The sequence below is a fragment of the Oncorhynchus keta genome, chromosome 21, assembly GCF_023373465.1.
Source record: "Oncorhynchus keta strain PuntledgeMale-10-30-2019 chromosome 21, Oket_V2, whole genome shotgun sequence".
Lineage (NCBI taxonomy): Eukaryota > Metazoa > Chordata > Actinopteri > Salmoniformes > Salmonidae > Oncorhynchus > Oncorhynchus keta.
The window spans coordinates 9,582,402-9,597,401 of NC_068441.1; the positions used below are offsets into that span (position 1 = coordinate 9,582,402).

Consider the following 15,000-nt stretch of genomic DNA (forward strand, 5'->3'; position numbering starts at 1 on the left):
CAGGTTTCCCGTTTTAAACAGACACGTTCGGGTTCAGACGATCAAGGCCAGTGTGTTTGGGTTCTCCTTTCACCTTGCCAGGAAACAGGGACTAGGCCTACTCCTTGTTTTGAACTGGGATTGAAATGGGAATGTTCTGACAGACACTATGTTATTAGAGAAATCAATATTTGTCAAGTTCAACAGCACAGTTAAAGATGTTTTTTTTTTAGGTCCAGAATCAAATCACATAATGTCTGTGGGTGTGTGTGTAAGTGATGTCTCTGTCCTTTTGTGTTTGTAAAAGCTCTCAAGGTGATGTGGTAGTGAATTCTTAGTTGATGTCTTTGTTGCTTTGAGGTGATTTTATTCGCCAGGAATGATCAACCCAACGCTGAGCCCTGCATCCATGTGTAACCAGGGATCAGGATGTCTTTTTCACCACTTGTTTTTCTTGTCATATTGTAAAAATGTATTATGTGTATTGTATATATTAGAAACAGGTTTGGATCATTCGGTCAGAATGAAGTCATCCCTTGTATTTCCAGGCAGTCTGTTCCAGCCTGTTAGTAAGCCTCAGCCATCCGATGACTGTCGGCCTGACTCCAGTCACAGGGCTTTAAGCCACTGCCATTTTCAGGAGCTTTTTATTCTGAGGCCTGACGTTTCCCTTCAAGCTCTATCCCCGTCTCTCCCTCCCCCCAAATTGTGTATCTTTAAATCATTCTCCGCCACAGTATCTTGATGACAGCCATGTGTTGTTTGGAATGATTCACTCCCCCTTTAGGGGGATAATGGGTAGATGTATGGACTGTAAGGACAGAGCATTCATATCCATATAAAAAAAAACATCCACTCAAGTATCTCATGCATCTCTCCATGTATCATAACCGTTATTTAACCAGGTTAGTCTCGTTGAGATAAAAATCCATTTTTCAAGAGAGACCTAGACCATGGCAGCAGCATCAACACATCAGTATCAGACAATCAGGCACATGACATCAACCAGATGAGAATGACATCATTACAATAAGCAGTACATCAGTAACGAACACGTACATGACACTCGTCAGAAAAACATCAGAGTGCCATAGGTCAAGCGTCAGAGCTTCACAACTATACAACTTGTACATTATTCTTTTTTACATTTTTTTTCTCTAGGGACTTCAGGTCCTCGAGTTTTAAGTTGGCTTGGAGGGAATTCCAAGACCGAGGCGATAACTGATGAGCATTCTTAACTGATGACTATAACTGACCAGCATGCTTTGCAGGATTAAAATCAGGCGTATTGTGCGCACACAGATCGTTTCAGTTAGTGTTATCTACTCACCCTGTTTTACTCATATGGTCTTTAGAGGGGGTGTACACTCCTGAAACCATGTATGAGAGACGTTCTGAATTGAATGACACACCATAGATACTTCTATTCATTCTGGGCACTGAAGAGTACATGTTTATAGTCCACGCCCTGGTAATTCATGTAGCTATGACTTGTTTTTGGATACCAAATACTTGGCACGGATGCACTCGAGTGCCCAAAATGTACAAAACTAAGTATTTTTACCATGTTGACTGTTTGATAAAGATGACTATTTGACTGCTCATTCCATTTGGCATCATTCAACTATAGGATTCGTTTTTTTTTCCTCAACAAAATGTCATAGTAAGGTGCTGTACTTCTTAATATAGTGTCTGATTCAAAATAACTTCTTAATATAGTGTCTGATTCAAAATAACTCTTATATGGATAAATCGTGACAGAATACATCACAAATGTTCCCCTAAATGAATGTTGCACATCGCTGCAGATGTTCTTGTTTTGACTAAGCGAAAACCACAGCAGACAGAACACAAAGAAACACAAACTTCGCCCGATGTCACCTCAGGAAATATTGATCAAATACGGACTACAAATCTCCTGAGTTAACAATGTGTTCTTCAATGCCTGAGATTAAAAGTAAATATCCAAATCAATAACACAATAAATCCTTGTAACACAGTTTAACAGGCATAGGTTACTGGTAACTTTCAAAGTTTACCAGTAAACTACTAGAAGTTTGGTAACTTAAGTTTTTGGGGGGAATTTTATCACATGACATCTAGTGGCCTTTTGGGGTGTCTGTAATGATCTCTGGCCCTCTGTGTAGCCTTATCGCATGTCAAATATATACAATAATCAAATAAGTAGAATGACAAAGCTGTAAAACATAAATATAAATATAAACCATCCACTTAGGGAATACCATTGGTGTTTAATATGAGGGTTTCAGCATGAAATATCCTTAATATTATGTCAATAATATGTCTTTGTTGTAAATGTTTTGGCGCCAAATCGGTGGCAATTGTGAAAAAATACAATATTTGGAGAGTTGCAGAGTTAATTGAAAATAATGCCATTGTTGATTTAGATGCTTTTTTTAATATGGTCTATCCACTAAACACTCGTGGACAATATGGACACAGATATAAAAAATATATATATTATATATGAATAAAAAAGTTTTGTTTTTCAAGTCCAGTTGGTAACTTTGGTTAATTACCAGTAGTTTTGCAACCATAAACAGGCTTGACTAAAGGAGTCCGTATTCCCATCCTAAACAGTTAGTTTTCGTCTTCGGCAAAGGTTTATTCGCTCGAAGTCAGTAGCTGAAGTCTACGCCCCTTCGTTGGTGATTAGTCAACAGTAAGGAATCTTCAATTAACTTTTTATTGTCATTCATCAAGAGACAAATTATTTTCATGCAAATGTTTTCACTTGAGAAATACTGCACAAAACATCGTAGTTAGATGTAAAATCGTATTGACACAAATGTGAAAATGAATGACCGGTTTCATTAGTTTTGTCTATTTTGAGGCTACATCATCTCAAGATGGACAAACGGTACTATTGCCGACTTTTCTCTCTTGAGAAGCCTGCAACATGTATAATTTTTTAGGTCTAGCATAGATCACATTTTACATTGGACGTAAAGTTACGACCCACTTGTGACCAACTGGTGCACCCGGCCCCTGGATCTGTAAACAATGATTTACTTTTCTCAGACAAGAGGGAACCAAACCATGTTTGCTTTCTCATGATTAAAGTTAAGTTTACACATTTTTCTTTTCAGTATAAGGAAAAAGTTTTTGTATACAGTTTATATTTTTATTTGACTTGTAAAATGAGTTAGATATATCTAGATACTGTATGTATTATACCAATGTTGATATGGCTTAGAAGGAATGTATTCTCCCACTTTGTTTATTAATAGGAGTTGTGTAACGTGAACTGTGTCATCGTCTTTAACCCCAGAACAAATCCCTAGTCAGAACACCAGACGTTAACTCATACTTTCACTGTAACTCAGGCAGGAAATTGAGTATTTTATTATGTCATTTCCTCACTGTGTCATACGCATAAAACTGAAAGCTCAAGGATATTGATGATCCTCTGTGTTGATAAAAATGTGTTTGTAAAAATCTATATGTATCACATCGTTACATATGTGTAATTAGTGTATACAGTGCAGGCTCAGGCAGAGGATGAGAAGAGTAGAGGGGGAGAAAGGGGAGGGTTGAACTGTATATCTGCTAAATTTATCACGAGGCCTTTGGGAGAATTGAAATGAGAACAGTGACCTATTACTGCTAAGAAGGTGTTTCATTGAGAATATGCCGACATGCAACTCCAGGGAGATACTGGGGAGAAGAGTGTGCCCAGAGCTGATACCACTGTGTGTGTGTGTGTGTGTGTGTGTGTGTGTGTGTGAAAGAAAATAAAGAGCTTTTTTTCTTCTACTTAATTATTCACTAAGATATGTATTGGAATTGTCACTTTTGACACTTGAGGTTTCCCAGTCAATAATTTATATAGGTCACCCGTCTTAGCAAAGCTTGTTAGTTATTAGCAGATGAAGGCAGTGGATTGTTGAGTACGGGCTGTGTTTGGTTTACCAGTGGATTTGTGGACTGGAATGTATTCCATCAGCATTCATCCTTAGACACACTTTTATAGACGTTGATATGAGCAGTTTTGTTATGGCCATGTTTTTATTTTTTTGTGCTTTATTGACATGGTAATTAGTTGAGTTACGTGTTAATCCTGATTTTTAGAGGATTATTTTCATGTCTGAAGTATTCCATAGTTATGGCTCATCTGAAACAGGCTTGAATTGATTAAGTGTATTATCAGACAATACAGACATATTTATCACGGTTTAAATATCATTATTTCAAAACCAGGAAAAATACATGTGGACACGTTTTCAAATTCTATTTATCGCTCTCCTGTGCAATTCATACATATCCAGTAGGGGGCAGAGTCCTGTTCACCGGTTTAATCTTTTATATACTAGGTGCACATGGGTGTTTAACCATGTGATGATATTATGACAGCTAATTCTTCTTATCATGATTAAGTAGTAGTGATACTACCAAAGGTAGTACCATCTGTTGTGTAGTGAAGTATTAGGACAAGTGGTTTTAGTAGTTTTGTAGTGTCATCAAAGAGTACATCGAGTTTATTTCTTACATTTACAATTTAGACACAAAGGGCAACAATTTTTTTTCAATCCCCTGGAAAAAGAAAGTGGTGACAGGGTCAATTTCTTACTAAGTACACACAAACTTTTAAAAAACTCAACAAAAATATTCAACAAACAACACATTTACAATAAAAAGCATTTATTTTAGACTGAAATGTTTGTGTATGGTATTGTCCACAAAAAAAAAATATTTAAAAAATAAACAACAAAGCATCTCAATTGTTTGTTGGCTGTTTGTTTGTTGTCCGAATATAAAATGAGTTTGTCCCTTTGTCCTGGTGCTGTAAACAATTCCATTTACCAGAACAATAAAGCGTCTCAAAGCAGGCTAGATTCTTTCTTTCAGCTGGATAGCTGTGTTTACTTATCTGTTGTTTAATTAAAGGGCCTCTTTTCTTTTAGACGTCCATTGTTTCAATAGCGCGGCCAGAGTTTCAGCATGGGTCAAAGGGTTAACAGCCGTCAACTGTGGCTTTTTTTTTTTTAAAGGGGCCCCACACAAAGGCATGGTTTCACCTGCAGCTCGGCCTTAGGCTCCCTATTGTGTAGGCCATTTGAATTGATTATGTTTAGGGGGCTGGTTGTGATTGGTGGAGAAGGGCGTGGTTGATTGGATAGTTTTTTTTATCTTGTCAGCCAGGGAGCAACCTTGTGCGTGCAATCTGTCTGTATCCCGAGGAAGGCTGGAGACGACACAGCACAGCAGTGTCCGCCTGCCTCTTTGCCTGCCTTCCTGCCTCTCATTCTCTCTCTCTCCATCGTGCTCCGCTCCACTCCACACTGCACGGCCCAGCTCTCTGTTTACCCTGCCAGCTAAATGGAGTTTGTCAGGTTTGTCAATATGATTGATTCTGCAATTTTGCCAGCTTTCGTGTGTAAAACTTGACAATTTAATTTGTCCAGGGAAAAGAAAAGAGGGCTTTTGTCTATCAGTTGTTGTTCTATCATTGTAATTGGTTCATTTTATCATGCAGTTTGTTTAAGGGGAGAACAGATCCAGGTTTTAGTGTGTTCCGTAGGTAAGGGACAGAGGACAGGCTTGCCCCGAAGGCTGTTATACTACAGGCATGTGTGATTTGTGGGGAGAAGCTGTGTTTTTAAAGATATGTGTTTACCTGCTGTTAGTTGCTGATGTCATTCAGAGATCGAGATTTTCCTTTTTGCTTGAAATGTGCTTCAACAAATGAAACGTTTAAGTGTTTGGTTTATTTGTTTGTGTATTTAGTTACACTTTACATGAAGTTAACGCTTTACATTAACTTTCACTTCACATGAAGTTACTCCTATGCCAGTTTAGATACTGTATTCTGTAGTAAATATCCCAGTTGTGTTGGTTTTGTTTACAGTCCTGACGCTGTACTAACCTGAAAGTCAGGATCTGGTACTTCAGTATGTGTTGTTGAAATATGGAAAGTTCTAGGAAAAGCAGTGTGGCATGTTTCTATTTTAGACTTGAAGTTGTTTATCACATATTAGTATTTAGTATATTATACATCTGTGTGTAGTAGGTACATGTAGCCCTCAGCTTCACTAGTGCTTGCTATTGTTGTTTAGTGTAAAAGTGTTACATGAGATATTCACAGTTTGTGTGTGTTTTTTGAGCAGTGTGTGTTTGTGAGCTGTGTGTGCCGCTCAGACTTGGCTCTCTCTCCGGGTTATCGACAGTGTTCCTGTCAAGAGAGGGAGGCAGTGAGGTGATGTGGGGGGGTTGATCCTCTCCTCACTCTGTCACTTGAAATTAAGGGAGAGGGAGGCATAACTCTACATTTGACGTCGTCACTACGTAACCATTTTAGCCCGACTCAATCATTGTAAATGTCAGCAGCGACAGTTTTCCTGAAAAGTTTTTTGTGTGCGTGTGCCCACGCGTGTGTGTTGTATAGGGGGTGGTGAAGTTGAACCTCTCTACACCAACTTCCCCCTATTTCCCTGGTGGTACATTTGAACCCCACAAAACACCCCTTAGGTATTAGACTGAAGACAGTTATTGACTTTGTGGTGCTGGTTTAACTTTTAATGATGTGAGAGCCTCCAGAGTCTTCCAAAATGACATTTTCAATTAATATATTAATGCATGCTTTGAAAAGTCCTCCATTTTCCTCACTTTTAAGGCTAGTGTTTTCACCCTCTACCCCCTCTGCCATGTTTGTACTGAGCACCAGACTGTGTCTGAGGAGCCCTGGCGTTGGGAGGGAGTTTTCAGCAGCATCGTGTGTCATGGTGGTAGAGTGCAGGGTGGCTAAAGGTGTCTGGCAGAGAGGGGCCGATGGAGGTACACATTAGATGTGAGGAAAGTGAAGTCTAAACAGCCAGTGTGCACCGTAATGCTGTGCAGCTGCACCGGCCGGGCTGGGGCTGCATTTTGGGAGAGCTGGAGTGCGAGCTGATTAGGTTGACAGTTTGTAATCAAAGTTGATTTATTGTTCATTAGTAGTGCATTAGCCCTTTCAGGCAGGGCCGCTATTTGTCCAGTGGCCTGTCAAGGAGAGAGGCTGCCAGCACCTGTCATTTCTAAACCATGACATACTGTAGGCAACCAGATATTACCCTGTACCCAGAGAGGGGGGGGGGGGGCAGAGAGAGCCCACAGCGCTCTGGGATATCCTTTACAGGACTGGCCACTGCTTTGCAGTGTGAAGTGAGTGAGGGGGAATAGTTTAGCGGTGATATAGAAAACCACCAGCTGCTCTCTGCTGTTGCCGCTGACTGGATATTGAGGAACGTTTTGACTTGAAAAGAGCTTTTGTTCAGTTTCAAGGTGCATTACTGCTCAGCACGCTCGTTCAAAGCGTGCCTCTATTTCAGAGAGACGAATGAAGTCAAGATGTTATGTATTTCATGGGTAGAGATAGTCAGTTAACAGTGTGTTTTGTATGGTGTATAGACAGTGATGGGTGTCAAGAAAAGTATAACTAGCCAATTGTCCTGCACGACTAGAACGTATTATGTGACACTGTGTTGGTTGCTGCTGGGCTCCTCAAAGAACAAAATAAATGCTTTATTTGTCAATGTAGTCGTGGGATAATTCAGTAGGCAGTACCCAGATATAAGCAGAGGCATACGTGTTGGATCTCGATTTATCTCTGGAAGGCTTTCACACATACTGTAAGCCAGCTGCTGACTTCTCCCCTTTTATTATTATTAATTGGCCACATGGTTTTTCTGACTCACAAAAGACGACGACAACACAAGCCGGCATAAAAAAAAAAAAGCAACACAATTTGTGGCCCCTTGTCTGCCGCCATGGAAACAAGGATTAGGTTTGCGTTGCTGGTGTGCAGAGTATGGAAACAATCTGCATGAGGATGTCAGGCATTGTCTTTGGGTAAATTTTCATTTGAAGGGGATTTTAAAGGCTGTGATCTTAATTAAATCTCAACTGACTCAAATAATGCATCTGAAGGCACGCAGTGTTGCGTAACGGTGCTGAGCTGGTAAACCATAAATCACGCACAGAGAGGGGCGCAGGAAGAGAGCAGAAGAGGGGGTTCTGGTGTTGGGTGGGGACGCACGCGCCAGGTCTACGACAAGGTGAAAGGGATGGTGAATGGTGCTATTGTAGGCAGTAGAGTTGTCATTGCATATTTCATTTTTGTAACTTGTCTCAAACTTGCCTGGTAAAGTGCCTGAAAATCTACATATGGGGGTGTGGCTAAAAATGTCAGAACGTGTGAGATGTTATCAGTGAAAGTGGAAACTGGAACCCTCATTTAAAAAATGAATACGTTTTGTGATAAACTTTGCTGGATTTCAGTGTTTAGAATTTTTAGTTTAGAAGTCACTCACTTCAAAGCATAACTTGCACAATTGTACACAGGTGTAGTGTCATAATTTGTGTTATATCACATCATTTTGGTGCACATCATTTTGGTGCACTACAGATGTATCTCTATCAGTGAATACAGTGGAACATGAATACACTGAAAGAAATCATCCTCTAATTAAGTAATATACTATTACTACAGCCAACTACAGGAGATGGCCCCCGGTGATCATATTTAGCTGTGTGATGACTGTTTGAATAGCAGAGACATTACGCATACTCTCTGTTCCTCTCAATTCCTGAGACGGTGTATAGTGTGTGTGTGTCAGGGTGGGAACCATGCCCTCTGCTCTGTGCTCAGCAGTGGGCACCTGCAGTGGAGGCCTCCCTGAGTGTGGGAAAGAGCCGACACCACGCAGCTCAGCTGTTATAGTCGGGGTGAGAGGCTCGCTCACTTCTCTGAATCGTTTGTTTGTTTTACGGAACGCTGGCCCAGCTTTGCCGAAAACGTGTTTGTTTGTGGTTTAAAAGTGAATTAAAATGCAATCTTGAGTTTTGTTTTTACAGTTGCTGCGTATCGTTTCGATCCCCTCGCAGAATAGAAATAGCAAATGGGGAGAATATGTGACTGTGATTATCCTGTTTATCTGAACTGTAAACATTTTTTAAAGCAGCTTGAATTTGGATGACAGAGAAGAATTGGGTAGTTCTTAACTGAACCAGGATGGGTAGCTCTATTGCCTTGGGTTCATCCTCATGCATGTAGTCTGGGACTTCATACATGGGTTATTGTTTAATAATACAACATTATATTTATATACATACATATATATAGATAGATAAAAGTAATACACACAAACAAAAATACACCATAAATACAACGTAAGAAACAGATATTCTTTCATTGACCCTTTTTTCCCAGCAGAGAAAATATGCTTGACATATTCTCCATACCGCTACCCACCTTCAATATTTCAATAAACCTAAACGAGTCATGAAAAAATGTGTCATTCCGATCTTGTCGTGGACTAATTATGTTCATGCATCACTTCAATGCAATGAAATCCTCATTTCGGAGACATTTTCATGCTCGAGATTATATGCTATTCAAGACGGAGCGCCGTTACTTTTACAATGTCTCAGGACAAGGTAAACCAACAGCATCAAACAGGCTGGGTTCTATGATTTCTCAAGGGCTTGTTATTTTCTACTTCTACATTCTATTTGATGTCCTTACAAAACAAGATGACACCAGGGAGCAAGATATAAAAGTTAGATTTTTTTTTTCTCCTTTTCATCTAACCTGTTCCTTCATGGCCAGTTTAATATCAGCCATGGTCTCATTGAAGTTGGCCTCTTTTTCCTCTTTCTATTCTCCTTAATTGCCCCTGTATCACCAGGAGGGGGAGGGTGGCTAGCCTTACGCCTGGATCTGCTTCTTTCTCTCTCTCTCTCTCTCTCTCTCGCGCTCTCGCTCTCTCTCTCACCACACTTTGACCTTTGCCTTCTGGGGATAACGCTGGTTGGAGAGGGTCTTCATTAAGTGTGAAGCAGTGAATTTCCGACATCGTCAGATGTGTGGCCAATATTTCCTCATTAGAATATCATTTCCGTGCTTGTTCTCGACGGTGGCGCACAAAGAGAAGTTGGCTTTAGTGTCTTTTGAAGGAGGCAGTCCTAACCAGAGCATAGGCTCCCATCACTCTGTGCTGTGCCTTCCCTTCACTCTGAACACGCTCCTGCTCTGTTCTCCAGGCAGCACGGTGTCAGACGCTGCCTGCTACACTGACCTCCTCCCTTAGACAACTAAAACTGCGTAGTTTCAGAAACGTTTTACATTTACATTTAAGTCGTTGTAAATGGAATATATTTTAGAAATGTGGCTCACCTGTTGTAAGTTACTGTCATAATAATGATGACAGAGACGTATTACTGCTGTGTTTGTATTGGACAGTGGCATATGTGACCATTTAAACTGTCACAGTTTGCATCTTTGAAGGCAGGAAATAAAATATATATATTTTTTAAGTCTTAGTATTTTTTTATTAACATTATTGTAGTTACATATTGTATGAAGTGATGCTCCAGAACTTTTGTATAATTTCATCCATTCAATGGAAAGGTGGTGCTCATGATTGGTCCCTGTGTACTATGCCTTTCAACTGTGTTCTGTGTCATCTATTTCCTATGATGTGTTACGTCCTGCCAATAAATCACATGTTTTTTGGAGGGGCAATTCATGTGATATGTTATGAATCCAATTTGTAAAATGTTACGAATTTGTTGTGCTAAAGATTCCGGACTGCATGTTTAACTATATGTGTGAGTTCACATGCTATATGGACTTTAATTGCCTTTGTGTGCATGTTTCAGTTTTTGTGCGTGCGTGCGTGCGTGCGTGCGTGCGTGCGTGCGTGCGTGCGTGCGTGCGTGTGTGTGTGTGTGTGTGTGTGTGTGTGTTAGCCAGCAGGCCTGCACTGGTGTATTGCCTACAGTCACTCTGCATCTGTGTGAGAATGTTCCAGGCTTGGATGTTTATGTACGCGAGGCACCTGCAGAGCGCCACACCTTACTGAAATCCATAAACGTAATCTATTTCTGGCATGCCCAGAATGTCCTCTTTTTCACACCCGCATATTGGTGTTCAAGTAGCTGCTCAAAGAAACTCTCCTATAAACCCTCCTATCCTCTTTTTGAATTAACCAGACCGACTGAGAATTGTCCCTCAGACTCTCTTTATATGTACATATATTTCTTTGAATCATCTGGAGTCCTGATGTTAACCAGAGATAAGGGAGTGTGCCATATGGAGAGTGTTCTAAATGGAGACTGGCGTCCTGTGTTTGTGTTAAATAGGCATGATACACCAGCCAGGGCCATATTTTTCACTTAAAGTGCTCCCTCCCGCCCTTCCCCTCAATAGCCGCCTGTCTTAGGCAGATTTTCACTCATTCAACACAGGATTAAATGGTAGTAGTTACAATGATCAATAGGTTAAGAACCGTACAATCCCTCTCGCTGCTAATGACCTCAGTAGTAATGGGTAATAAAATGTTAGCTGTAATAGCCTCTTGCCGGGGCTCTGCCTGCCGTCTCTGGGTGTCTAGCAGTAGTTACAGTGAACCAGACCCCGCAATCATGACAGGGAGAGGTGTGAAGCTTCCTGAACCAGAGGATGTGCTGCTCAAGGTGTTAAAAAAATAAAAAAAAATTAATTGAATGAAATTCCAATGCAATTTGTAATGGAATTGTCAGTTAAGTGTGAAAGTGTTTAAAATATTGTGTTAATTCTATTTCTCTACACTGAATCTCTATGTTAGACTCTATAAAACATGTACTATTGAAGATGCATAATAAAAATGGTTAAATACATGTGAAAATAACCCTGGCTACGTTTACTGCCCGTAAAGTAGAGCATGTCAAATCTAAAGTAGATCGTTTCCCTCATGTAATTTAATATAAAACATCAAAGAAGAGCCATTATTATTTATCCTTGGTGTGTGAGGTAATTGTCAGTGGTGCTGAGGCTTTTTTAAAGATTTTTTTTTTTTTACGGCAGGCCTATATCTATCGCATCACGTAGAGGGCTTATACTGTAGCGAGACACGCTGCCTGGTTGACCTTCAAAACAGTTCATCAAAATTAGTGATGCTGAGAAAAAAGGACATCAGTGTATAATGACTGTGAAATTAGGAGCGGGAGCCTTGGCTATGCAAATGACAGGACAAGCCATATGAAAAAGTCAAGCCGAACTGCATATTAAGACGTAATACGGGAGGAATTAATATAGCATTTTCATCCTCTCACCGATTCGCATTGAAAATGAGAGATGTTAAGTGCTTTGGGTCTTGGGGGGAGCAAAACCTCCTCGAGTTTCCCCTACAGGAGGACCAAACGACTCTAATCGCGTAACGCAGCGCGGAGCACCTCCTCGATGAAGTTTACAGAGAGCATCAGCGTCAGCGCCACAGCGTCCTGTTTAACACTATTGCCCTTTCCAGCGCCGTGGGAGTACAAGCTGCTCATTATGACCCGTTTTGGTTTTGTTTTACGTTCCAATTTGGAAAAGGAATACGGTGATATGCATGCATCAGGTGTCAGAGAACACCCCACCTGCTAGATAGATTCTAAACAGCTACGTTACATTCAGAGATGCATGAAAAATTCAAAGGGCCGTCATTAGCAATGAGGACGCGGTACAATTTGGGTAACCTTGGCGAAGACAGACTGTCACCCCTAATGTCCGCTCTATCAGCCGGGCGACATTAGCCTCAGAGACGCAGAGCGCAGTTTTACCACACACACACACACACACACACACACACACACACACACACACACACACACACACACACACACACACACACACACACACACACACACACACACACACACACACACACACACACACACACACACACACACACCGCGGCATGTTAACAGTTGCAAATGTGAGACGCTATCAAATATATCTCGGTAGCTGTTTGTCACTAAAATGTCAGCGAAAGGGGCTTTTAATGGTATTGCACATCATAGCAATGAGTGGCAGCATCCAGACACTCTGGGAAGTCACATTGCCGCCGGAGCAATTAAGGCAGCCTGACAACTGTGGGGCTCACTCATTGTCATAACAAATCACTTGTTTTGAAGAGTCATCCACTCACACCTTTTTGTTGGAGTTAGTTAAGGGCCTGTGTCAGAGTGAGCCCTCCTCGAGGCACGGTGCCAGCGTTTTATTTGTACGTTAGATAAATTGCTGTTGACAATATTCTAATGAAATGCTCACATGTGTACAAAGATATGCATTGTAGCCAACAGTGGGTGGCCTATCTTTGCATGTTCTGCTGTTTGCAGATCACCTCAAATGATCAGCTTGAGAAAGCATCAAAACAGAAGCAATCAAACGTTGGGACAGCCTTGTGTGCTAGGTGTGTGTTTCTGGAGAGGGCTGTTGTTGCTCAAGGTCGGAGCCTGTAGTAGATTCTCCACAGGCTTACTGCAGGCCTGGCTGTCTCGTGTCATTACAGCTCTGGGGGTGTAGCGTCTCTAGCTGCGATGACACTCCTGGTGATTTATCCAGTACAGACCAGAGGGGTTGAGAGGCTGGGCTATCCTTAGCTGTCTCTTTTGAGTAGCTGTTGCAGTGTGTCTAGCCCCTGACAATTAGTCTGGTTGACCTGCTGTAGTCTTTACCGTCTCTGCTGGTTGTCCCTAGTTACCATAGCCACAAAGTCAAAATGGCTATATCATAAAAATGAGAACATTTCATTTACGTTTATGCTTAGGCATAAGGTTAGCAGTATTTAAGAATAGAAATTGTAGCAATAGGCAGGGTTTAGACATCATTTTGACTTTGTGGCTCTGTTAACTAGTGACAAGCTTGACCTCCAGTTCCCTTTCTTTGCTGTGGTCATCTAATCCTATAAAGCGTGTTTCCTGGCCATGTCTGTCTTTTGCTGTACCACTCTCTCTCTCATAGACCAGGTTAGTGACTGATCTGTCCTTAATGTCTCCTCTCTGTGTATCTCTTATAGGTTCCAGTCTCAGTGGCTATGATGACACCCCAGGTAATAACTCCCCAGCGGATGCAGCAGATCCTCCAGCAGCAGGTGCTGAGCCCTCAGCAGCTCCAGGTGCTCCTGCAACAGCAGCAGGCACTCATGTTACAACAGGTGAACGCATAGGACACACACACACACAGTACATAGTACACATCAACATCCCCACACCAACTACCAATATAAAAGGGAAAGATCGACAGGGCGCTAGCATTCCCTCTGAACATGAGGCTGTATCAAGCATCCCACGGGCCAACTGCTGAGTTTAGCAGTGGGCCTGATGGTGTGATTGGTTGGCGAGCTCTCACTCAGACGTAGCTCCCATGTCTTTTTCAGCAGCAACTCCAAGAGTTCTACAAGAAGCAGCAGGAACAGCTCCACCTCCAGCTCCTCCAGCAGCAGCATGCGGGCACGCAGAGTAAAGAGGTAGGCTTACTACGCGGACATCATGACCATCAGCACCACCGCACGCCGCCGCCGCCGCCTTACTCAACTCACATGGTGCCCCGGGCAGTAAGAGCCTCAGAAAAGTGCAGAGCACGGAAGGCATTTGCTCTCTCCCTCTCGCCATTTGTTCAGAGGCTGTGGTTTTTAAGCAGAAGAATAGATACAGAAAAAAGAATCACTCGTGCCTCTGATTAGCATGTCAGGCTCTCAGGGTCAATACCAGTAATAACTTTATAAATTAAGAATAGTGATGATTCCTCTCCTTCCAGGGTCTGGGGCTCATATTGCTGCTCAGGCATGGAAAGTAATGTTTGTGCAGGGTTTTTTTTATTTTCTTCTTTTCTCTCGAGTAAACAAGTGTCCTACAACAAAGTTTGCCCTTCATATGAGCCCCCTTGTAGCCAATAATCAAAAGGAAGGGGAAAAGAAAGGGCCTATGAATCGGAAAAGCTTCCTCGGTAATTAGCATGGAAACAGCGATGGGAGAATGCAGGTAATTGTGTGATATCAGTGCAGGGGACCGCTCCCAGCCTTGTTCCCCACGCTCTCTTTTTCCCCCCCTGGCTCATCAGCGGTGGCTCAATGCGTGTTAATGACTCGCGGATACAGGCATCACTCTGGACAAAAGAATGATTATTGTGCGGTCAAAAGAAATTCAAAGACAATCAAGGAATTTTCTCTCTCTTCCCGTCTGAGAGCCACGTTTGGGGAGGGTAAGGAAAAAGGATCT

At 41.7% G+C, this 15,000-nt stretch overlaps 1 protein-coding gene across 1 annotated transcript in view; it reads left to right on the plus strand.

The window, feature by feature from the left end:
- The window catches only part of LOC118400075 (forkhead box protein P1-B-like), a 213,566-nt gene that overhangs the window by 160,117 nt on the left and 38,449 nt on the right, over positions 1-15,000 (plus strand). The window contains 2 exon segments of the mRNA XM_035796499.2: positions 13,800-13,937; positions 14,160-14,249. Coding sequence (XP_035652392.2) covers positions 13,800-13,937; positions 14,160-14,249 — 228 coding nt within the window.